This window comes from Gymnodraco acuticeps, unplaced genomic scaffold (assembly GCF_902827175.1).
Source record: "Gymnodraco acuticeps unplaced genomic scaffold, fGymAcu1.1, whole genome shotgun sequence".
In the NCBI taxonomy this organism is placed as follows: domain Eukaryota; kingdom Metazoa; phylum Chordata; class Actinopteri; order Perciformes; family Bathydraconidae; genus Gymnodraco; species Gymnodraco acuticeps.
The window spans coordinates 20,952-48,046 of NW_022992316.1; the positions used below are offsets into that span (position 1 = coordinate 20,952).

The window sequence follows — 27,095 nt, forward strand, 5'->3', positions numbered from 1 at the left end:
GCAACTAGAAAGACTACAAATCCCAGAGTCCCGGTCCCGCATGCTGGCTCTCACGGAACCGACTAACTCCCCTTGTGTGTATGCACAGCTCTCAACGCGCCCAGACTTGGAGTGATTTCCACCTCTTTTAATACTTTCCGCCTCGTTCTGAAAGAAAGAAGTGAAATGTTTCAACGTGACGGCCGTCTCGGTGTGTGGAGCGAGGCGGGAGATGTAGTTCATTGAGCGGTTTCAAACACACATGTTCAGCTTCACAGTTTGACGACACATTTTAATTTTCTTGACTTGCAAAATGATCTTTTAAATTGACAAACATCATGTGTGTAATTCGTGGCACAATTCAAACGGGATCGAGAGATAATCTTTCTCTCTCCATTGACTTCAATACAGACTTTTTCTGAAATAAGGTCCCATGGAGGAAAGGGAGGGACTTCGCCTCTCTGTGGGGACTCTCCACGACTCTATAAACAAATACACTAAACAAAATGACACATCACAAGTTAAAAATACACAACAAGAAATTCCCCTCAGATTATTTATGAAAGTACATGCGGCGAAATATAACATTTTAACAGGTTAATAGACTCGAGCCATAATTCTAATAAAGGTTAAACGATTAAAATATATAAAAACCAACATACAAATAAATATTGCTATTATGAAGCTGTTTTATATTTAAAATTATCTGGCTTTACAATAACGTCAACCCACCATTTTTGTTCTCAATAGTTTCCGTCATGTTCAAAGGGGGCAAGAAGAAACGTATCTGGCTTTCTAATCAATATAATCGAAGTCTTGCAGTCTCGCGTTGCTCGCTTCAAAAGTTGTGTTCAACTTTTCAAGCTTCGACGGAAGCGTCAGCCAATCAAATCATATGCCAGTACGAGCTCGAGCCAATCAAACCGCGTGCTTGTGGGTCTGGGGCGGGAGATTCATGTGATTGGTTGTTGGTCGAGTTTCAGACACGCCCACCGGCAAGCTTCAACGCACGCCGCCGTGTGGACGCTTCCATATCCACCAATTGGATGATTGATGTATTTTTTTGCCAGTCATCATCGTGTTAAATCCCATTTCTCTCTTATATAATTAGTTAAATACATTTTGGATCATACTTTACCACGATATTTATCCCTAATTTAAACATTTTCTCCTGTGAAATAACCCAGATCAGAATCAGGATACCTTTATTAGTCCCACGGAGGGGAAATGTGCGTAGTTACAGCAGGACAAAGAGCCACACAGCTTAATGTTACATCATTTAAAAAAATACACATCCTGTAACAGCTCTTAGGATTTAGCAGCCAGGTATATATCACACAGTTATTAACCACATTTATATATTGCACATAGTTTGTTGGATTTAGCAGCAAGGGGTGATATAGCCTGTGTTGTGTGTGTGTGTGTGTGGGGGGGGGGGGTCAACTAGGGGCTGTGCTGGTTGTATAGTCTGACCGCTGCAGGAAGGAAAGACCTGCGGTATCTCTATCTCAGATTAACTAGCATGTAAGTCATACATCATATCCTTAAGTGTCCATATCCACGCATTGACGATGATTTGATGTATTTTTTGGCCAGTCATCATCGTGTTAAATTCTATTTCCCATTTTTCTCTCTTATATAATTAGTTATATACATTTTCGATGATACTTTGCCAGGATATTTATCCCTAATTTAAACGTTTTCTCCTGTGAAATAACCCAGATATACAAGCATGTAATTAATAGACACATCATATACTTCTATCTTTTGCAAAACTCCATATTCTCTCCATATTTCCTCTGAGCCCTAAGTGTCCATTTCCACACATTCATAGATGATTGATGTATTTTCCAAATGTCTTCAACTTGTTCAATTCTATTTCCCATTTCACGTACACCATTTCCTAGATATAGCTTTTTTGCCAGGATATTTATCGCTAATTTAAACATTTTCTCCTGTGAAATAACCCAGATTAACTAGCATGTAATTCATAGACACATCATATCCTTGTAGTCTCTCCATATGTGAGTATTTCCTCTGAACCCTAAGTGTCCATATCCACACATTCATAGATGATTGATGTATTTGTTGCCAGTCATCATCGTGTTAAATCCCATTTCTCTGTTATATAATTAGCTAAATGCACGGTTCATACTCTAACATTTTTGATGAAATCCACATTTCCTTGTACCCAAACTCGTGCATCCCTGGTTTATTTAGGAAGCTTCTGAGTTGAGGTGCATGCTACGTCTGGCACTCTGACATCCTGAAAGGTGTCTGGATTAGAATGTCATTTTGTTGTTTGCTTGAATGACAAGTGAATAGCTCTCTCAGCCAGTAATGGGTTTATTTTATTTTTTCTGGCGGCATCACCATTTCATTCCCTGAGGTGTGTGTGTGTGTGTGTGTGTGTGTGTGTGTGTGTGTGTGTGTGTGTGTGTGTGTGTGTGTGTGTGTGTGTGTGTGTGTGTGTGTGTGTGTGTGGTGTGTGTGTGTGTGTGTGTGTGTGTGTGTGTGTGTGTGTGTGTGTGTGTGTGTGTGTGTGTGTGTGGTGTGTGTGTGTGTGTGTGTGTGTGTGTGTGTGTGTGTGTGTGTGTGTGTGTGTGTGGCTCCTGGGAGGAAGATGTGTTCTGGAAAATCAGGGATTGCCTGTGGTTATGATTATGTTTTTGTGTCTTTATTTATTTATATATTCTTTCAAGAGATCCAATTGAATGTTGACATACAATTACCCTAATTTTAAAGCAGCATAAAAAACCACATGTCAATCAGTTAATTGAAATCATTCTCATTAAGATGTGAGGTTATACATAATGGGAAAAAATTACCTTTTCTCTTCGCTTACAGATGAATAGATTTACTCTCACTGCAGTCAAACATAGACACAAATAAGAGTGGTAAGAGCAGAGCTGTGCATATTCACACTCAGTCTATGTACAACACTGTATACATGTAGTGTATTTCTAACTGTGTCCATAAAGGGTTAGAGCCATAAATATGTCTAGTAGTGGTATTATTACGAAAACATCCCTTCTGTTATTGTATGAAGTTCATGAACGTTGGGTAAGATGCACATCAATTAAAGGGGAGGGTTTCGATGTATATTCAACGGTTTTATTGTCATATGCACAAAGCTACGGTGTAGAAATGCTAATGAAAATTCTGTATACTGTTCCCTTATTGCAAATGTTTACTTCTCCCTGTAACTGCAAATATATTTCATTGCTGTGAGGTTATAAAATGTACGTCTTTGTTACAGCCGTAAGCATGGAGATGTCTAACGTCTGTCTCCTCCCTTTTTCTTCCATCTCCCCCCTCCCCGTCTCACCCCCTCTCTTTTCTCTCATTGCAGTGCCCTTGATGCCTCCTGCTCAAAGCCAACCCAGACCTGCTGTGGGTCCTCAGAGGTTCCCTGTGAGTAGCAGCTGCTCCTCTCCCTCCCCTTTTTTTTACCTCACTTTCTCTCCCCCTCTGCACACGGTTATTCTCCTCGATATCATTACGGCAATTAGAGCGCCCGCCCTGGCCAAATACTGTTAAAGCAAATCTGTAAACACTGATACGGCACAACTGGAAGTGCGTGATAGCGGCTTTAAGCGGTGGACTTTTTAGTAGGTCGGGGGTTTCTGCAGTTTGCAACTCTTCATGGGATGAAATGCAGCTTAAGAGCAGCCAGCTTGGCAGATAATGGAATTGTGAAACTAGGATATCCTGCCAGTTAAAATGCACTTTTCACCAAGTTTCTGTCCCAAAGGCACGGAGACCTTTTTTGCTGTGAACGGTATTTGAATTAATCAAACACACTGGTGGTGTAATGGAGCCTTTTTTCTTGCACCATATATTCTGAAAGCTGGATTTCACGTCAGATGTTAAGTCAGTGATTTTGTAAGAAAGGGTGCTTTATTTCACTCGCACAGAGCCAAGGGATGACGGAAATGCCTTTTTAAAGTAATTACTGTATTGGTTGGAGTCTGCCAAAGGGCCTTAAGTTACTTCGTCCTTCTAGTTAATGAAGCCCAGGCATCAGGTGCCGCTGCTCCTGACTGACATATCCCTGGAAAGTGCATTTTATATGGATTTATGCAAATGAAGCTTTGGAAAATAGCTGCGTCCAATTGCATGTGGATTTACAACCAGTTGCCAAATGAGCCACATCTTTGGACGGAAAACTGTATTTTTATTTACCTCCTTTCCAAATTTCCTGTGTGATTGTGGTAGATATTGATAGAGTGAGAGCCCTCTTATCAGACGGTAGACGGTGGGTTTTTATATTATTTTGATGAAAAGCATAGTGTCGTATTCCCCAGCTGTTTAGGCCGTTGCTGCCAAGGACACAATTTGAAATGCAGGTGACATTAACTCTCCATTTACCAGTGGGCACCTGATTACTCGTGATTATCATACATTATCATCCCATCACATTTAATTGTTAAAAGAGGGGGGGGGGGGGTCATAGCTTCTAATATTAATGCATTACATTTTTCCTGGTGGTTTGAAATATTAATCTCGGCACCAATTAAAGGTATTAGAATATTTCATCTTTTCGCATAATGACATTCAGTTTGACCGGGAAATATAGATGCCACAATTTATACTATATGGAAATGGTAAAGGCTTTGATTTGTAGTAGTTGAAGCTTTAAATGTGTTTATACATATATTTAAATCATTTATTCTATCCTCTTTGTCATTCCTAGTTAAAAGGTAGCAGTCAAAGCTCAATTTCTCTCTTTTAGACGGCATTAAATCCTGAAAACACAGAATATTTGTTCAGTTTTACCACAAAAATAATGATTTTAAGAAGCCACCAACCATAGTATGTTTAAATGTTGTCACTAGGGGTTCATTTATAGTATTAACCTTTTAATTTATATATTTGTTCCCTTATTATGGCCTCCTTGTTACTTATATTGACATTTTAAAGTCATCCTTGGTTAATTGGTAGCAGTCAGAGCTCCATATCTCTATTTTAAACGGCATTACATCCAGAAAACAATGATATTACACATGCTTATAGTATGTATTAGGTGATCAGTTTAACCATATATATTTGTTATAAACCCTTATCGTGTTCTCCTTGTTGCGTATATTGTCATCCTCGGTTAATTGGTAGCAGTCAGAGCTGCTTACCATATCTCAATACGTTGCAAAGCTTAGACTTTACATACAAGGCATGAAACCTAGAAACACAAGCTCCATTTAAACTCAGATTTCCATTCTTTATTTAACACTTTGACATTCGGCCCCTCTCCATTATGCTTGTCTTGGATATCCCCTCCCTGCTGAGCATCCGTTGCATATTGAGCAGCCCGCAGTCTGTTTATCAAGGATAGAAAAGCGAGAGGATGAGCGATTTGATTGGAGATTTATTACATGGACACCAGAGTCTCCATTGTGCAAACCTGCCTGTCTGACCCTTTTTTAGAAGCGCTATGATTGTGCCCTCATTGTGTCTCTGTAAGCCTCTTTGATTAACTTTCTGTTAAGCAAGTTTTTGGGACCTTCTAGCTTTTTTTTCTAACACCTAAATACCTGGAATAAAGATGGATTAAGCCTTGATAGCATCTTAAGTAATTTACAATGGGCTTGGAGGAGGCGAAGCAGCCCATTTGTGGAAGTGCCACGTGTTGAATAGCAGGTTAATTTTTCAACACAGATGGATGTTTAACGGAATAAAGGAGAAAGTTAGGAGGGGGGTTCGAATTCCAAGGAGGGATTAAAGTGTTGTTATCTAGTTTCCCCTCGGGAAGGTAGTAATGCAGTGAGTAGAGAAAGCTGTGGATCGTATAAAGTCCTGAAACAAAAGTCCTGAAATACCCGTTGAGAAGGTTTATCAACAAAGCCTCGAGTCGCAACTAGAACCGCCAACGGGTCAATTTTACCCGCAGCTGTTTTTTGATTGTATGTAACTTCTTTTCAATACAAATATTACGGTCTCCCAGTCCGTGACTCTTCCTGAAAGGGCGTTATGTAGCACCCTCTGTTGTTAAAAAGTGTCTATATGAAGTCAGATTGAAAAAAATCAGCGCCCCGCGGGGTAATATTTACCTCAGAAAATGCAGCGTAAACATGACGTGTTGCTATAGCAACGCCTTTTGTCGACTGCGGTTCCTTATAGATAGAGATGGATTGAGAGATAGATAGATATATAGATGGATGGATAGATAGGTAGGTAGGTAGGTAGTTATAGATAGAGATGGATTGAGAGATAGATAGATATATAGATGGATGGATAGATAGGTAGGTAGGTAGGTAGTTATAGATAGAGAGATTTGTACCAAAACACAAGTCTAACACCAAGCGTTTAAATCAGCACTGGTAGCGATATTTTATACTTCAAGCTATCTGCACAAAAGCTGAGAGTCCACAGATTCTATGGGTATAAGTCTCATCCCTGTGCGATCAAAACTCACTGTTCTGTATGATCAATAAAGAACATTGTACCTTAGCTGGTCAATTTGACCCGTTGGCGGTGTTAGGTACAGCGACCTCTGGCGGTTCTGGTGTTAATGCAGGTTTGCTCACAAATTCAGGCCAGCGTGTTTTTCCTTAATATTGCCATGCATATTGATGTTTGCAACTCTACATTCTGTGTCTTTTTTAATGACCCCATCCTTTCAATTACACGCAACAAAGTCCCATTTTTCATTAGTTGAATTTGTTTGTGATTATTGAGTTCCCTGCCTGGCCCTATAATTCATGAGTTCTGTGTTTTCCCAGGGTCCCGGAGACTTCCAGCAGCACATGTCAGGCAATTTTGGCCAATCTCAGAGGCCCCTTCATCACATGGAGCCCTTCAGGAGCCAGCCATCGCAAGGCCCCCAAGACAGAGAGCCTCTCTTTATGGGCGGTGAGTCTTCCAAAGCTCTCTTGGCATATTTAATCCAATTCAACATAACCTCTGGCGGTATACCTACAGGGTACGCTGCTAGCTTCCTGCTCTATCAGCTGCGCTCATGTTAAATGCATGTGTGTATATATACATCTGAATGAGCCTTTTGGAACTGCATTAAATATTTGTTTTCCCACTGTGTTAATGCAGTTTTACAAACACCCCAGCTTTGTTTACCTTGATGGAGTTGTCTGTAGATGCTGATATTGGCTCACAATGCACAAAAACTAACGTCATCTGAATGAGCCTTTTGAAACTGCATTAAAAATCTTTATGTTAGATATTTTTCACTGTTTTAATGCAGTTTTACAAACATTGTTTACCTTTCTCCAGCTGGTGTTGCGTATCAAAATGGGCTTTTTTTGACGTCTTTCCTTGGTGCATTTCTTCGCTCTTCCTCCACAGATCGTGCAGAGTCCACACGGTTTCCAGGGCAGCACATGTTTGATCACCAGGGCCCAAACTCTCTGATGAACAGCAACCACAGCCTCCACCAGCAGCAGCAGCAGCAGCAGCAGATTCAGGGTCACATGGGTTTCGGCCCACCAGGACCCACGTTCAACCAGCCGGGCCTAGGTCTTTTCCCCAGAGAACCGCCCAGACCCAACCTCCCTCCCCACCAGGGGCACCAGGGGATGGTAGGAATGAACCAACAAGGACCCCCAAATCAGCCGAGACCCTTCATGGGCCCTCGGCAGCCGTTTGGCCAGCAGGGGAGCCTTTTCCCACCTCCTGACGTCCAGTTTGGGATGCAGGTACGACTGAGAGTAAGTGATTCCTGTAGCTAATATATGTTTGTGTGTTGTGCGACAATTTGATGCCGTTTCTCCCAGTTTTCTTGCTAAATACCGTCTTATTTCAACCATATATTTTCTTTATCATTGCATATCTACCCTATAGCCACTGTGCATATAATAATAATAAATAATAATACGTTTATTTAGTATAGCACCTTTCACAAGAAAGAACAGTTAAAATGAAGACCACAGAAACATGAATACAATAACAACATGAGGCAGAAATGTAAGGTTAACATATGACAATGAAGCACTTTGAACCTTTGAAATAAGGAGTTTAAACCAAAGTATGGTGGTTTTTAAAGCATCCTCCCTTACGTATGACAACATGCTTTGTGTGCCATGAATGAATGATTTGTGTGCTTTAGTCTAGATTATTAATATTTCTGTAGCCAGAGCGATGACTGGAGTACTGTACACATGAATAAACTAGACAAGTTATTATATTCACTGCTATTGAAGCGTTAAGGAAAAACAGACTCATTCTCAGTTTGTTTGGCACCAGCTTTTTGTCACGAGACGTAGACAAGAGCTCCCTCTAGTGAGTGAATCACATGGAGGTTAATTATATGCAGGAGCTGTCCGATTCAATTTAGAGATTACTGATGATAAAAGAGGTATTATTACAAACTTCTGTTATTGTTTAAAGTTCGTTAACATTGTATAAGATGGATGGATGGATGGAGAGATGGATGGATGGATGGATGGATGGAGAGATGGATGGATGGATGGATGGAGAGATGGATGGATGGAGAGATGGATAGATGGATGGATGGATGGATGGATGGATAGATGGATAGATGGATGGATAGATGGATGGATGGATGGATGGAGAGATGGAGAGATGGATGGATAGATGGATGGATGGATGGATGGATGGAGAGATGGAGAGATAGATGGAGAGATGGATGGATGGATGGATGGATGGATGGATGGATGGATGGATGGAGAGATGGATAGATAGATAGATGGATAGATGGATAGATGGATGGATGGATGGATGGATGGATGGATGGAGAGATGGATAGATAGATAGATGGATAGATGGATAGATGGATGGATTGAACTGTGTTTTCATAAAGGGTTATAGTAACCAAAGGATGCAAGTAAAATAGCCATAAATATTTCTAAATAGTAGTGGTATTATTAGGGATGGGTACCGAGCCCCGGGGCTGAATTATTAAAGACTGTGGTACCGTTAAGCTCCAACATTATCGGTACTGGAGATATCTAAAACATTTGTCATCTGTATTATCGCTACACACACATTATATTGGAGGTTTAGTGTCGCCAACTCGGTTTCTAACACGCAAAAAGACTGCAAAATGCGACTATGATTATTTTTAGTATTTTCGATTTTTCCAATCCAGACGAGAGATCTCTCTCTCCCGTCTGTGTGCGAGGGGGCGGGGCAGTTTACACACACGCAGCTGCTACATGCAGCAACACACACACACACACACACACGGAGGAGATGGCAGAGAGAACGCGCTCCGAGGTGGTTAAACTTTACCCGTCTCGATGCTCGTTACCTAAAGTGCAATAAGAGTTCAGCATGTAAGGGCGGCAACACGAGCAATTTGTCTAAACATGTATCAAAAGCGCTCCACACCCAGACGGAGGAATGCACCGGGTTCCACTGTCTTTCTAGCAGCTCTGTAGCCCTGTCCACGAGTAACGTTTCCACGTCAGGTGTTCTGTATGCTAGCAGCAACACACGGAGTTAACTCAGTGATACAAACATGTGTTAATGATTAGAGGAAACTGAGTTATTTAGTCTGTTAAAGTTTCAGCTATTGTTTACAGTTCTGTCTTCAGATTATTTAATACGATTTGTTAAAACACTGTTGTTTCTTTTGATGTGAAATATTATTTATTTAATTTAAATAAAAAGCAATTTTAGTTTTGTTCACAATTAGTTTTGCCATTTTTTCTCCAAAAGAACCGTTAAAAGACCGGACCGATAAGCGGTATCGATAAAAGTTGTAGTACCGTTAAAACCTTAACGATACCCATCCCTAGGTATTATTACGAAAACATCCCTTCTGTTATTGTATAAAGTTCGTGAAGATGCACGTAAATTAAAGGGGAGGGTTTCGATGTAGATTCAACGGTTTTATTGTCATATGCACAAAGCTACGGTGACGACAATGGCAATGAAATCCTTCTCCTGTATACTGTTCCCTTATTGCAAATGTTTACTACTCCCTGTAATTTATATATATTTAAATCAATCATTCTATCCTCTTTTGTCATCCTTAGTTAATTGTTTTTTTTCAGGTATTATTGCTTGAAAAAATAATATGATTTGTCGTCTTTCTCTGTGATTCCAGGGCTTAATGGGACCTCCCGTTTCCCAGCTTCCCCATCAGCCCATGCACCTGCACCAGCAGCTGCATCACAGGCAGGACTTACCTCATCATCAGCATCAACATCCAAATGTCAATGAGCCGCGTCCCATGATGCACCACGGCCAGAATCCTTTCCACCAACAGCAGGTGCATGGAGGCCCCCGACAGATGAGTCCCCGCCCTCAAAACCCCCAACAGAGAAACATGTCCAACAGGCAGAGGATGGTGAGAAATTAATACGTTACATCAATTGTGAAGAAACCGCAGAAAGAATTGGGTCATTCTGCGAACAGTATGTAGTGTCTCTACTTTAAAGAGTCCTCTCCTGCTGATGTTCAGGTGTATATCAGTATGTAGTGTCTCTACTTTAAAGAGTCCTCTCCTGCTGATGTTCAGGTGTATATCAGTATGTAGTGTCTCTACTTTAAAGAGTCCTCTCCTGCTGATGTTCAGGTGTATATCAGTATGTAGTGTCTCTACTTTAAAGAGTCCTCTCCTGTTGATGTTCAGGTGTATATCAGTATGTAGTGTCTCTACTTTAAAGAGTCCTCTCCTGCTGATGTTCAGGTGTATATCAGTATGTAGTGTCTCTACTTTAAAGAGTCCTCTCCTGCTGATGTTCAGGTGTATATCAGTATGTAGTGTCTCTACTTTAAAGAGTCCTCTCCTGCTGATGTTCAGGTGTATATCAGTATGTAGTGTATCTACTTTAAAGAGTCCTCTCCTGCTGATGTTCAGGTGTATATCAGTATGTAGTGTCTCTACTTTAAAGAGTCCTCTCCTGCTGATGTTCAGGTGTGTATCAGTATGTAGTGTCTCTACTTTAAAGAGTCCTCTCCTGCTGATGTTCAGGTGTATATCAGTATGTAGTGTCTCTACTTTAAAGAGTCCTCTCCTGCTGATGTTCAGGTGTATATCAGTATGTAGTGTCTCTACTTAAAGAGTCCTCTCCTGCTGATGTTCAGGTGTATATCAGTATGTCGTGTATCTACTTTTAAAGAGTCCTCTCCTGCTGATGTTCAGGTGTATATCAGTATGTAGTGTCTCTACTTTAAAGAGTCCTCTCCTGCTGATGTTCAGGTGTATATCAGTATGTAGTGTCTCTACTTTAAAGAGTCCTCTCCTGCTGATGTTCAGGTGTATATCAGTATGTAGTGTCTCTACTTTAAAGAGTCCTCTCCTGCTGATGTTCAGGTGTATATCAGTATGTAGTGTCTCTACTTTAAAGAGTCCTCTCCTGCTGATGTTCAGGTGTATATCAGTATGTAGTGTCTCTACTTTAAAGAGTCCTCTCCTGCTGATGTTCAGGTGTATATCAGTATGTATTGTCTCTACTTTAAAGAGTCCTCTCCTGCTGATGTTCAGGTGTATATCAGTATGTAGTGTCTCTACTTTAAAGAGTCCTCTCCTGCTGATGTTCAGGTGTATATCAGTATGTAGTGTCTCTACTTTAAAGAGTCCTCTCCTGCTGATGTTCAGGTGTATATCAGTATGTAGTGTCTCTACTTTAAAGAGTCCTCTCCTGCTGATGTTCAGGTGTATATCAGTATGTAGTGTCTCTACTTTAAAGAGTCCTCTCCTGCTGATGTTCAGGTGTATATCAGTATGTAGTGTCTCTACTTTAAAGAGTCCTCTCCTGCTGATGTTCAGGTGTATATCAGTATGTAGTGTCTCTACTTTAAAGAGTCCTCTCCTGCTGATGTTCAGGTGTGTATATCAGTATGTAGTGTCTCTACTTTAAAGAGTCCTCTCCTGCTGATGTTCAGGTGTATATCAGTATGTAGTGTCTCTACTTTAAAGAGTCCTCTCCTGCTGATGTTCAGGTGTATATCAGTATGTAGTGTCTCTACTTTAAAGAGTCCTCTCCTGCTGATGTTCAGGTGTATATCAGTATGTAGTGTCTCTACTTTAAAGAGTCCTCTCCTGCTGATGTTCAGGTGTATATCAGTATGTAGCGTCTCTACTTTAAAGAGTCCTCTCCTGCTGATGTTCAGGTGTATATCAGTATGTAGTGTCTCTACTTTAAAGAGTCTCTCCTGCTGATGTTCAGGTGTATATCAGTATGTAGTGTCTCTACTTTAAAGAGTCCTCTCCTGCTGATGTTCAGTGTATATATCAGTATGTAGTGTCTCTACTTTAAAGAGTCCTCTCCTGCTGATGTTCAGGTGTATATCAGTATGTAGTGTCTCTACTTTAAAGAGTCCTCTCCTGCTGATGTTCAGGTGTATATCAGTATGTAGTGTCTCTACTTTAAAGAGTCCTCTCCTGCTGATGTTCAGGTGTATATCAGTATGTAGTGTCTATACTTTAAAGAGTCCTCTCCTGATGATGTTCAGGTGTATATCAGTATGTAGTGTCTCTACTTTAAAGAGTCCTCTCCTGCTGATGTTCAGGTGTGTATATATATACAATATGTATTTTATTTTCTCTCCAGAACACACCCATGTCTAAGCAAATGCAGCATCGCAACAGCAACCTGCGGGAGCTTCCTGTCGCGCCTGCCAACACGAACATGAACATGAACAACGCCCGCCCCGCCGCCAACATTCGGCCTGTTGCCAAGGCAATACCGGGTGTGCGTCCAGGGCAACCGATGCCCGACGGAGGAAGAGGAAGAGGACAGGTCGTTTCCAAGATGCAGTCACAGCCACCCGGAGGAAGGACGGTGGTTCGAAAGGAAATCCCAAGAACACCACTGGTCAGTTTCTTGTAAAACAAAATCAAGGAAACCAAAAATATATATTTCAGAAAATCAGAATCAAGTTTATTGCAAGGTGCGTTTACTCGTAAAAGGGTCTTGCTTTGGTGTGTGATGGAGCCAAAATGAAACAACATAAGGAAGTAAGTTGTAGGAGGTCAAAAATTCAACGATTATAGAAAGAAAATAATAAAAAAATAAAGATTTAACATAAGAAAAAGAGTATTTACACCAAATATAAATATACAAAAGAAACAAAAAACGTAGTGAAATGAATATATGATATACGACAAACTGCAGTGTGTTATATTTTAGTAGGGGGTTGTGCAGACATTATCAGTTTTCAATCATCATTTTGAGTTTCCTTCTGAATTCCCAGTGTCCGAGAATTGACAAGAACCACGAACCAATCAGTATGCAGGGAAGAGCTCCTTTTATTCAAAGCCCAATCATAAGGGCGATAATGACAGCGGTCTCAATCAATTGAACCCGGCCAGATCAATACTATTGCATTTCTTCTCTTGGGTTTTGCCTGTGATTACATCTTTAGTGTTGAATAAAAAGCACACCGTGATTCCCAGCTGTTTTTTGTTCCACAGGATCCCAACGAAGACGAGGAAACCCGGCAGTACCGTTTGAAGATCGAGGAACAGAAGCGTTTGCGAGAAGAAATTCTGAAAACGAAGGAAATGAGACGACAAATGCAAGCCGGCGTCAGAAAGAAGGAGTTGCTCGAAAGGATCAGTTCTCAGACTCCGACACCACAGATTCAACCTGCACAACAAAACCAGCAAATGCCACAACTTGTACAGCAACAACAACCACAACCACAACAACAACAAAGACAACCACCACCACCACAGCAGCCGCAGAGACAGTTGCCTCAGAGAGCCCCACAACCTTTAAATCAGACTTTTAAGAATCCCATTCAAGTCATTCCTCCAAACGGCAATCCTCAGATTCTCACGCCACGACCTAATGTGAAAGCACGCCTTCAGATGGTGAAAGGAAACATCCAACAACAACAACAACAACAAACCCCCCAAGTGCATGTTCCAGATCAGCAATGGACTCAACCAAACCCCCAACAGCGAAGGAACTGTGTTCAGATCAGACCTGGAGCTCAGATACAGACGCTTCCTCAGAAGAACATCCCGGTAACTCCTCAAATTCAGACTCCGGGGCCTCCTCAAGCGGGCGCGAAAAGAACCGTAATGCAGCGGACCAAAAGCGTCGATGACCAGCAGGTGCCACAAAAAGTCAGAGTCGTCAAACTTTCAGGAGCGGTGAGCATTTCATTTTGTATCCGTCACCTTCAGATTTCGCCCCACGAGGGAAAACGACTGATTGCCGCCACACTGTCTATTTTGTAATCTAAAAGATGTCTAACCTATGGGAATGACAGGCTGATGTGATGTGTCATTTTGGTAAAATGGATCTGTAAAGACACGATGCTTTCACGCACATCTTGCCTTAAGATCACAGGAAAGGCTGTAGGCATTAAAAGGGGCAGAATGACATTTATCTACAGAGTTAGGGACAGCTCGTCACTGCTTTTAAAGGTTGATATCCTTCTTTAAGGGCAGCACTTTGAAAGATATAGAGACAGTAACACCAACAAGTCCGGATATATCTCTCACTGCCTCGATAAGTTACTGCTGTGGCCTTAATTACACATTCATCGTTATTGAAAAAGCACAAAGGCATGCATGTTTAACACTTGTCACCGACGATGAGACGGGATAGTATTTTTGAAAATAAGCCGCTTTTCCGACTCCCATCCCAGAGGATCAAGCTGCTAAAAGAGAAAGAATCTCACTCTGGCTGCAGATGAAGATAACTGGGTGTCAGTGTGGTAATGGAAACCTGTGCACAGCTATCTGATGTAGCGCATCATGGAGGGAAAGGTAGAGAGGGATGTGAAAATGTAGAGACTTGTCTTGATGCTCCCTCTTCCACATTGTTCAGCTGTCATCAGCCAGCGCTTGACAATGTTATCTCGTCTCCTCTCCCCTTTTTTACTTGCTCCTTCCTTTCCACTTTGTCATCCCTCGGTTCCCCATCAGCCCCATCTCTCAGGTGCGAGGCAAACCCACAAAAGGATGCCAATCCAAAAACCCTTGTAATTAATCTTTCTTGCTTGAACGCCGGAGACATAATACCTGCGTAAGAAAGTTGCCACTTTTGAGGATTTGGATTTGTATGGCTTAGGCGCGCAGATAAGAGGCAAATTATATTTTCATCAGGGATAATACAAAGCAGCGCAAGGAGACACAAAAGCTGTGGGAATTTGGGGGGGGTGGGGTACACATCGAGCTGCTGTCGTCCCAGTGTAATGCAGCTTAGCATTTGATGGGTGCAATCAGGAGCTGTGATTTCTATAGGAGGGATTAATCCATTTACTCTCAACTGGGGACAGGTCAGAGATATCGCCTCCTTTCTCCCTCTGTATTGATCTGTCACATCTCTGCAGAGTCGCGGGATGAACAAGAGACGACCTTCAATTCCTCCTCTTCCCCCGCTCTGTCAACACACTCGAAGCTGTGACTTTATTTGATAATGAGACCATCACCTTGTTGGGTGGATCTTTATTCCTCGCAGCATGTCGGATAGGGATCCAACGCTGCCACTTTGTAGATATGGCCTTGTATTTCCCTCTTCGCCTGAACGATTGAATATGATTGTGATGCCTGCAGATTGATAGGAAGAAGCCTGGGATTTGGTGTGTTTGAGGGGCTGAGTGAGTGATATGAGCGGTCAGAAAAACAACCCACATCCACATTAATGATCCATCGTAGTCCATTAAAGGGAACTGAGAAAATAGTAAACTTTTAAACAAAAGATTCGAAGCTATACGGCGTATTATGGGTATCATGCGTTTCACCATATGTGTGACTATATGTCGCTATAATTCATCGATACATCCATCAACATAGAGAAAATACAATATATAAATAAGATACATATGCAAAATGGCTCAAAGTTCTTCCATCTTACAGGGTGTAGGAGTTGGTGTTGCAAATCCAGTTCAACAACAACAACAAGGCACCTGGACGGCATCACCTCTGACCCAAAGAAAGGTAACGATGGCGGGGCAACAAGGAGCAGTAGTAGCAGCTCCAGCTGGACGAGGAGTCACCCCACAGCAGAACAGGGTATGTGAGGAACCGCTGCATGCTATCCCCTGTGCAACACTGACAATATATCTATATTAACAGTGTGGGGCTCTGAAATAAAAGATTAAAGATCTCAAGGCTTTTATTGTCATTCGAACACAGCTACGGTGAAGTTCTGTCGATGAAATCTGACAGAGAAACAGATCAAATAGTGCAAGTATATACAATAAAATATAATAGATAAAAGCACCATAAGCTTTAATTGTGTGTGTAAAATAGTCACAGAAAGTTGAAAAACCGTTACCAGTAAAAGACAGAAAAATAGACAGAAATGAGCAAAGAATAGACTGAAAATGTGCGATGATATAACGAAGGATGGTGCAAATTCACATTGTGGTTACAACTTGAAATAATGACAGCGATGGGATGATATTAAAGCAAATAGAAACAGTTTAAGATGCATCAGAGTGCATTGAGAGAGTGTTGGCTACCTAAAAGGCGAACAGATATATTTTGAGCTTTGCTTCCATAATGTAAGATTAACTTAATTGATCCCAAATTGGTACATTATTGAAACAACACAATGCACATCACTTGAAAAGAGAAATATATACAAGGTGACGGTGAAAGATATGGGCAAATTCACATTGTGATAACCAGCTGAAATAAAGGCAGCGATGGGATGATATTAAGATTTAAGATGCATCCGAGTGCATTGAGAGAGTGTTGGCTACCTAAAAGGCGAACACATATATTTTGAGCTTATGAAGACTTCCATCGAGCATGCGTCCATAATGTAAGACTGACTTTATTGATCCCAAATTGTGACCTTTTCTCCGTCACAGCGACCTGTTAAAACAACACATTGAACATCATTTGAAAAAGACTAGAAAATAGAAATATATATTCGAGGTGACGGTGAAAGATTTGGGCGTAATTGACGCCGGCTGCCTCACATAGCGATGGAGCCGCAGCAGTGATAATAAGACAGGACAGTATGCCAGGTGCAGCAGTATATTGACAATTTGAGTGCAGTGTAACACGTGAGGGTAACATAAGGTCCCTCGGCCTCTTTCTACGCCCATCACCTGTCACAGAAACCAAACTCAGTGACGCTGAAAAGCTACGGCAGTCGGCACAACTCTTGCATCGCTCGTACGCTCCCCCGCCCCCAACACACACACAAAATATTCCCTTTCACTTCACTCTTTCCCTCCCCCTCCTCCTCCTCCTCCTCCTCCTCTGCAGAAGAAAACACATACCTCTCAAGCTCAAATGAAGATATGCCATGCATCGTGTTTTGACGTCAGTGTAGAGATATGATAAGTCAATCATGTGAGAGGGAAAACACGCAGCGGTTTTTAAAACGTTCTTTGTGCGGAGTATAGCTCGTCTCCACATGGTTGAAAGGTTATTTATATAGCCCCTTTCAACACAAGGCAATTCAAAGTAATAGTAGTTAGATATTTGGAGCATTATAACTGAAAGCTTCTGTATCAATAACTCTTCAGTACCAACACTATGTGCAAAATAAATATATATATATAGATATAAGATTTTATTAATCCCCGAGGGGAAATTCAGTTCAGGACAGCAAAGATTCACACAGATTAATAAAATCAAAAATAATTTAAATCAAGAATAAAATACTATAAAATAGGAGATGAGTAAAAATAAGAGTAATATAACTGTCAGCATATGTACATATTTGGTCATCTAAGTTATAGTACGGAATAAGTTAAAGTGAAAATGGACATCTGTACACATAGTGACATATCTATCTACCTTTTTGGTCTACTACTAATAATATGTTAGCATGGGTTGTGGAATATAACATGTGCAATATTATTATTATTAAGCTATAATAACGTGCAATCCCGTATCTGCCACTACGTTATTTACATTAATTATGCGACCTTATTGTTTCCTGTAGATATTTAATTGCTCTTTTTACTGCGCTGTCAGTGTACAGTTTTAATAATACAAATAATACCTTTTATTTAAGGCGTCTTTCGAGGACACCGTACAATTAGTTAAATATTCTAAGAGGTAAACGCAACAGAACGATAAAAACACAAACATACCATCATGGAGAGGACGATTTAAAGTGGACTCAAATGATTGGGAAAAGGTATTTTATTATTATGCTGCTGTGTTTATTGTATTTCTGTAACTCTGGCACAACTGTTTCCTTCGGGATAAATAAAGTCTTATCTTATTAACCCCCATCTTTCATATTGTGATATCATTTCCTGCATGTTTCTGGTAGTTTGTTCCAGATATTTGGAGCATAATAACTGAAAGAATGCCTGTAAAATCTTCTGTATCTCCGCCTCCGCCGCCGCCGCCGCTTTCTCCTCCTCACCCTTCCCCGATTTCATTTATTCTTTTTTTACCAAATGTGGGCGTTTTTTCTCACACTTTGCGTGGGGTGTAGGTGGTCGTTTCGGCACGGGGACGAGGGCGAGGGGTCGCTCCGGTTGGTCGAGGTCGGCCAATGTCCACGAGACAAAGTCCGAAAGCAGCCGAGACTGAACGCTGCACCGTTTCCATCGAAGGCCTTTCTTCTTCTACTACTGACGCACAACTGCAGAACCTCCTCAGATCCATCGGCCCCATAGAGGTAGGAACCGGGGTTTCCGTTAGGGGTGGGGGAAATAATCGATACGGCATAGTATCGAGATATTGTATCGATACGCGGACGCCAAGTATTGATGTTTTATGATATAGACTGTAGCATATCACTCCGAAAGATGGTCGAACACTTGACTGATGATTTCTCATTTATTGAAAACCAACGTAAGAGCTACACAAAGACACACAAATATTTATGAGCAAGATCTGAGTACTTCTACTTTTACTCAAGTACAAGATCTGAGTACTTCTACTTTTACTCAAGTACAAGATCTGAGTACTTCTACTTTTACTCAAGAACAAGATCTGAGTACTTCTACTTTTACTCAAGTACAAGATCTGAGTACTTCTACTTTTACTCAAGTACAAGATCTGAGTACTTCTACTTTTACTCAAGAACAAGATCTGAGTACTTCTACTTTTACTCAAGAACAAGATCTGAGTACTTCTACTTTTACTCAAATACAAGATCTGAGTACTTCTACTTTTACTCAAGAACAAGATCTGAGTACTTCTACTTTTACTCAAATACAAGATCTGAGTACTTCTACTTTTACTCAAGTACAAGATCTGAGTACTTCTACTTTTACTCAAGAACAAGATCTGAGTACTTCTACTTTTACTCAAGAACAAGGTCAGAGTACTTCTACTTTTACTCAAGTACAAGATCTGAGTACTTCTACTTTTACTCAAGAACAAGATCTGAGTACTTCTACTTTTACTCAAGTACAAGATCTGAGTACTTCTACTTTTACTCAAGAACAAGATCTGAGTACTTCTACTTTTACTCAAATACAAGATCAGAGTACTTTTACTCAAGAACAAGGTCAGAGTACTTCTACTTTTACTCAAGAACAAGATCAGAGTACTTCTACTTTTACTCAAGAACAAGATCTGAGTACTTCTACTTTTACTCAAGAACAAAATCAGAGTACTTCTACTTTTACTCAAGAACAAGACCTGAGTACTTCTACTTTTACTCAAGAACATAGCATTACTTTAGAATACCGTTAAACAAGTGAACTTCAAATAGTTAGCAATCCAGTATATAAAGGAATTAAGACATGTTTATCACAGTTAACACGAACCTTGTGCCTCTGGCTAACACTTCAATGTGTTCTTATTAAGAGAACAGTAAGTTTCAGAGGTAATTAATCAAAATAAGTAGCCTATGTTATTAAGGGAATCTCTTAAGGGTCGTGTAAAGTTTTATTTCCAAGTAGGACAAAGGAAGGTGGGTTTAAGAGTGTCCCAGTGGTTGGGCCGGGACGCCGAGAGCGATGCAAACTTTATCTTTGATATCGCCGTATTTAAACGTTGATATCTCCGTTAATATCTGTACTTAAGACACAAGTGGGAGGCTGTGGCTCAGTGGACAGTGCGCTGGACTTCGAATCGGGGGGTAGCAAGTTCGAGTCCCACTGCAGTCAGCATGTCGTGGTGTCCCTGAGACGCTTCACCCCAAATTGCTCCTGTGGGGATTGTCCACAGTATTGAGTACGTGAGTCGCTTTGGATAAGTGACATGTAATGTACTTTCTCTCCGTCAGGTTGTTGCTTTGGGAACAGTAACTCCCTGCTAATGGCTATATAAAACAGGAAGTTACGTTAAGACAGTATTCAATCGCAATGAAAGTAACAAAATCAACTCCTTTTCAGGTTCAAAGAACACAAATTGTGTTATTTACATAAACTATTCATATCCCAAATACATTTTACAGAGAATCAAATGCACGCTGAAGGCTCTTTCCTCTCACTGATCCTGCTGTTATTAAATGTTTGTTTTCCATGTATTGTGTCTTGATATTTCTTTATGTTGTTACACATGTACACATACCGTTAAAGTATTGTCGTATGTCATGATAAAAACATACATGTACCACCATAGGGGCATTTTTTCTCGTAGTGTGATCTAATGGCGCCCTCTGTCGTTGTGATTAGGTAGAGATTGTGAATAAATGCATTTCCCTACATCACCCCACTCCCTCTTGTGGATAAGAAGTAGATCTAGTTGTGAGCAGAAGACATTTTGACAGTAGCAAAAGCACGAGGATAATAGAAAATGTAATTTAGCTGCTTTTAATCGGGTTTAGACGTTGTTATTGTTATAAGAAGTGCTTGACTTACGTAGAAGTACTAATACTACCTTGTAAAAATACTAGGGATGTAACGATATATCGCGATATTGCGGCAAATAGATACAAGACTGACAATCTACAGCGATATATATATATTTTTAAACCTTTATTTAACCAGATGGTCCCATCAATCTCTTTTTCAAGGGAGACCTGTCCAACATGGCAGCAAGTAGGTTACAACATGAACATAAAACAACAGATAACACAAGAGGACATGGTATTTACAGGGCTACATGTACACACCTAGAGACATTGACAAGTACCAACAGTATATTTATCTCTGTCAATAAGCCTCACCTTCTTGGCAACAACTGTATTGTTGTTGAAGTGGTGGAGAGACGATGCACAGTTTGACCCACTGCTGTCACCCATGGCCAAAGCATGTCTCTCTGTCCCAGCAACATCAGTACCAAGCGAGAGAGTTGTTTCCACAGCAGGGGATTTTACAAACGCCCAAACATCCCAGCTTCTACCTGGAAATGTGGACATGCTCATATTCCTAAAAGATAACCTTGATGACGCTGAGTGAGTGAGTTAGAGTTGAGTTACTTGAAAAACTAAAGTGAAACTTGATTTATTCTATTGCCGGGTCTGATTATTATATTGTTGACACTTTAAAATACTACTATCTACTAAAATGCTGAACAAATCAGATTTATTATTTAATATCGCGATAAATATCGTACCGTGGACTTTTTAACGCGATATTATCGTACCGTGAGTTTTTGGTATCGTTACATCCCTAAAAAAATACTCAACTACATGTAATAGTGCTGTATTGAGAATGGTACTTAGGTTACAGTACTTAAAATGACCTTAAAGTATAAAGGGTGAAAGTAATCCTCGCAGAGAAAACGCATTTAAACTTTATTTATGTAGCAACTTTCAAAACAGTTATACAGGAACACTGTTCTTAATACACCAAGAGAAAAGAAAAATAGTAGAAGTAACTAAATCATCATCTAAATACAGAGGAAAACAACAACAAAAATCACAAAAGTAATTCTAGAAATGTCAGTTTTTAAAATCGGATTTATTTGTTTAAGCAAAAAACGGCCAATCTTCACATTTGAGAAGTTACGTGGTTATTTTCCGGCAGAATTGTCATTTAATCTTCATCACAACATCAGATGTTTAAAGGTACTGCAAAATGTATCTGTAGAAATATGAATCTAAAAGGCTTTAAAGTAACTTAAGTGAAATAAAAAGTACATTATTTTAAGTATAAAGCAGCATACAAATGGAAATACTGAAGTCTAAGTACCTCACATTTGTATTTAAAGGGGACCTATCATGCAAAATGCACTTTGTGATGTCTTCTCTCCATCACCATGTGTCCCCGGTGTGTCGGGGAACTCACGCAGCGTCAGAAGATAAAACCCTCTCTCTTTTCCTCCGTACCCACATCTCTAAAAACGGGGAACAACGGAGCTGATCCAGATTTGCGTCCGATATGACGTAATATCTGAAATGTGGACCCACGGCCCAATCAGAAACGTTGCTATCAGAAACAATGCCCGACCGTTTTGGACGTAATATGGTCGGTGTTTACATTAGCATCGCTAACACTCAGAGCTAACCTGTACTGGAGAGCATGTGTGTGAAGAAGCAGGAAGTAAAAAGGAACTCACCTTGTGGTATAACCGGCAAGAGAGAAAGCCTTTGAGCTCCAGACTGTTTCAGAGAGAATCCTTGATAATCCATGATATGGCGTTTCATCACGGCAGCATTTAGTTTAGACAGTAGCTGCCGGGTCCCGCATAAGCTCCGCCCCCTCCTCTTTAAAGCTTTATACCCAAATCAGCACTTTAGAAACAGGAAGTGAAATAGAGGGATATGAGGCATGGCTAGAATGATCTGTTTGGTGTTTGGAGCAAAACACTTCATAGACATGTATTTTATATATCTGAGATCTATGCTATTGCCTAAACATAGCCTGATAGGAGACCTTTAAGTACAGTACTTGAGCTAATGTACTTTCCACCACTGATTACAAGTGACACCTGTTTTGTTCCTACTATAATAATTCAACATATTCATATCCGTTTAATTTGCAGATGTTCAAAATGATGCCCCAGCAGAGGAAAGCAGTCGCCACATTTTCCAGCTCCCAGCATGCCAACAATTTTCAGATGAGCTTCCACAGGTAATCAATACTCCTCCTTTCTTCATCACATTTTAATATAAAAACAAATCAAATGATAACTGTGGTTTGTTGTTTACATGATGCCATTTAGTGCTGCTGTAACGACACTCTTTCAAAAGTGGAAACAAGCGCATTTTCAGAACAATTTTACCACAGAATTTTAACAACTCTATCCATTTTCTGTGATTTTTGGTGTTGAATTATATGTTTTAGACTCTGGGGAAGTCACATTTACAATTCAGACACTTCTTCAGGGCTTTTTTGTGTCATTTCAAACTCATCAGATAGCATTTTGGACACTAAACCACAAAATACTATTTTTCTATGTTAGCAAAATGAGGTACTGAACACCATGATGTCACTTCCTCTACTATTGCACTCCTACACCCCATAATACTTCCACAATGCATGTTTTATGGCTTAGTCGTGGTAAAAAGAAGCTTGTGATTTGGTTTCTACGGTCAAAAATGTATGATTTGACACCAAGATCATTTATACACACCAAGTAAAACTGTTATTATACCAAAAAAAAGAAATTTCTTAGCATTTCCACCATTATTGAGTGGCTTTTCTAAAACCTCAAAGAACTTAATGTGCCAATTTCTGGGATTTTTGGTGTTGAATTATATGTTTTTGACACATTTACTATTCAAAAAAACTTCATCAATGCTTTTTTGTGTCATTTTAAACACAACATTTTGAAGAAAGCATTTTGGACACTAAATCACACAATACTAGTCTTCTAAGTTAGCAAAAGGCACCAGTACTTATGACTTAGACATGGTAAAAAGAAGCTTCTGAGTAATTCCTGACGTCTATATTTGGTTTCTTCGGTCAAAAATGTATGATTTGACACCAAGATCATTGCTATAGTGCAAGTAAAACTGTTATTATAGCAGAAAAAAAAGAAATTTCTTAGCATTTCCACCATTATTGAGTGGCTAACGAGCTTTTCCAGAACCTCAAAGAAGTTAATGTGCCTTGTATCCACTTTTGAAAGATGTCCCTCGTATATTCAAATATCTGCAGCACTAAATGTGGCTTCTGTACATTTTTTAAGCACCACAACAATAGGCGCTTTCACACCGGAGTACTTTTCCCAGTATAGTTCCGATATAGTTCCGAAAATGTGCGTTCACACCAAAAGAATCCGGAATAGAACTTAGTTCATGAGAACCTTTCCTCCCCCGTTTCAGTCCCTGCGAGAGAGCAGGTACTTTCGTGGGAGAAAAAGGTTCCCATTTCTGATTGGCTGGGTGGATTGCAAACCACGCCCCGTAAAACTCCCGAAAAGTTTTGTGAAGCCGCCATTTTATTTGCTCGCATTAGCATTATTAGCATTAGCCCAGCGCACCAACGCAGAGAGACTAACTTATGGCAACACAAAAGAAAACATGGGAGCGGTGGAGATGAGGAGGTGTCGGCGATTTACTCGGCTTTCAACTCCGGAGACTTCGGGTGGCAGTATACGCCGTGAAGTGGTTTGCGGCCTGCCAGTAAACCCGAAGCAGAAGAAGACGAAGCGGCTCCATTTGCCTAATCCTCCCTCAGGGACTTATTCCGGTGTGAACGCGATCTGCTCTTTAGTTCATCAGAACTAAAGAGTTCTCATGAACTAAGTACGGCAAAGTACTCGGTGTGAAAGCGCCTATAGTCAGTAGCTTTAAAAACTCACACCTTATTATCGCATTAACCACACAGGCACATGATTGATTTGTCCCACATTGATGTGTCGCTGATTGATGGATGAGGAGCGCAATAAGAGCCAATTACAAGATTCCTCCCAACAACGTGGAAGCATCTCATCGGACGACGTTTATTTCTTCAGATTCTACACAGAAGCATCATTCATTCATCTTCTTATAAACTTGGGACAGAGACTATGTGTTCCTATCGCGAGCATGCCATTGTTTGACTTGAATTGTTGTACAAATGGCACCCGAAAAAGAGACACTGGACCGTTTAATAATCCTGCTTTTGATGTGAATGTTTTGTGCATCCCACACGGACACTAAGTGGAACTTATCATGGGATAATGGTTGCTCCCCTCCTCAGTTAGACTCAGTATTAAAACTAAACACGCAGACCACTTTGAAAGTTGTTTTTTTCATTGTTTGTCGTAGTTTTGAGCAGAAAATGACTTTCCACGTTGCGGTGCTTCTTCCCGCCTGTAGATGGCAGTATTTCATCACTAATTGTACTTCATTTTCTTTTTTACATCTCAAGCTCAGATAGTCTTCAAGCAGTTTTTGGGTGAATGGCACCATCTAGTGGAGAACTTGCATACAGGCACGAAGGTGGAAGCAGTGACTTGAAAACCAATTGGTTTTGGATGTAAACTTAAAAAGCTTTCCAACGGTTTTAGGATTTGTAAATGTTGTGCTTTCTTGTGTTTATTTTGTGGTGTTTTCTTGAGTTCAGATTGTTAAGTTTATCTCGAGTTACGGTCATTTCTCCTTGTTCTGTTCTGTTGTTGAATATTTTAGCTGTTACCTGGAAGTTTCCTTCAAATCCTTTTGGATGTATTTTTTTAGTTGTTAGTCTGATTATGCAGTATTTAGATTTAGTGTGCTTTGAGAGACTGGACTTTGCAACGTTGATAACTTCCAATTAATCGCACATTTGGTCACATTTTGATAAATCAGATTGAATTAGCGTACGGATTCATTTCTTTAAACCTTTGCCAGGTCATACATTAGGCCTCCTTTGTTCTGATATGACTCATTTAAATCTGCGTGACTATATTTTGATTTGTTGCCTTATCGCGGAGCTGCATGGTTGATCTGGATTAAAACGTTGATGGTTTGCCTTCAGACGAAGCTGTAGAAGAAAAATAACCTGATGACTTTCCCCCGTGAATTGAATTCCTGCCCCCTTTCATTGCATCCCCTAATTCCAATCAAGACACCCTTTGATCATTTTGATATTGCACTCTTACAAAAGATGCATTTCTTCATGAGAAATTGTAGGTAACACTTCTCCAATGCGTTTTAATTTTCCTCTGAACCCTTGTTTGGGAAGTGATGCCACGTCACAGTAAGAGTTTCCATAATGTCAAGCTTTTTTAATTTATCCCACTTTGTTCTTTGTCTATTTCGGCTTCAAAGATAGTCAAACAAAAGCAGTTATTTTAAAAAATACCACTATTTCCTTATAATATAGATCAGAAGTGAATCTCATGTACATTTTCACAAAGAAAGCAGAGGGGGCAACCATTATATCTATGTAGTCATCATGTACAAAAACCAGAACTTTCTCTCAATATTTATCCTGTTGAAACCCTTTTTTTTTATTCTTTACTTATGTTGTATCAAGTTTTTACATGTAAGGATATTCTGATGTGTCCAGACATAAATCATTTTACTAGTGTTTTGTTTCTAAGAAGAAAATGAAGAATGACTGGACCACATTTCTGTTTATAAGAAAAAAAGTTTAAGGGAAAATAAAAACATGGCCAATATACCGTGAACATGAAGGTATGTGAAGCCGGTTCAACTTTAGCCCAAAGACGTGTGGTTGTGTGTGATGTCCATGGTGCCTTTTTACGCTCATATTCAAGCTGCATTTTATACCTTAATTACTCTGTAAGTTCCTTGGTATTCACCTTAAACATATCCACCTTGTATGGCAAGAGATACTGCCTCGTATAAAGGGGGATGCCACTGAATTGGGGCGATGGATTGGTTGTTTTATAACCACAAAGGTAAAAGAAAATCCCCCCTTCCATTGAACTGTGATGTCATACTAATGTGCAGCTAAAGGTAGCTACGTTTTATATTACTGATGTTTAAATACATAATTCGGAGGGTTAACATTACGTTTCGATTGGTTAATCAACTGTGCATCTGGATGACATCACAGATTATGGTTTCAAGCCTTCATAACCTATGCTTGACTGCATGTGTGACTCAAATTCATCCATTTAGTGGTTTCCCTACTTATATCCAACTTTTTAAACATCTGGATTCTTGCCAGTAAAGGTTTTCTAGGTTCCTCATCACGCATGGAGTATGAGAACTGTTGGGTAAAATCAGAAAATGTGTCTAAACGTATTTTCTTCTTGTAAAACTGGAGTATTTTCTGCGTTGTACGGTTGTCCTCAACTGCCTATGTTTTATTCCTTTTTGTTTTGAGTTGAGGTTTTACGTGTTCCCTAACAATGTGTATTTCATGTCTTTCATGTTGTGGGTTGTATTTAAGTGTTATAGTAAATCCTGTGGGTTTAAAAGAGTACCGGCAATGCCAGTAATACATAAGTATACGAATACAAGACACATCTGACGTCTTGTAGTGACAGATCAGATTCATATTGAATCTTTTGTACCTTATTTTAAGAGTTTCGTACA

The 27,095-nt window shown here is 40.1% G+C and overlaps 1 protein-coding gene across 1 annotated transcript in view; it reads left to right on the plus strand.

The window, feature by feature from the left end:
- rbm33a (RNA binding motif protein 33a) overlaps positions 1–26,256 on the plus strand; it is a 42,905-nt gene extending 16,649 nt beyond the window's left edge. The window contains 10 exon segments of the mRNA XM_034208414.1: positions 3,332–3,393; positions 6,699–6,828; positions 7,276–7,637; positions 10,001–10,243; positions 12,453–12,716; positions 13,316–14,002; positions 15,716–15,871; positions 18,270–18,455; positions 22,661–22,749; positions 24,451–26,256. Coding sequence (XP_034064305.1) covers positions 3,332–3,393; positions 6,699–6,828; positions 7,276–7,637; positions 10,001–10,243; positions 12,453–12,716; positions 13,316–14,002; positions 15,716–15,871; positions 18,270–18,455; positions 22,661–22,749; positions 24,451–24,499 — 2,228 coding nt within the window. The 3' untranslated portion in view covers positions 24,500–26,256.
- The last annotated feature ends 839 nt before the right edge of the window (positions 26,257–27,095 follow it).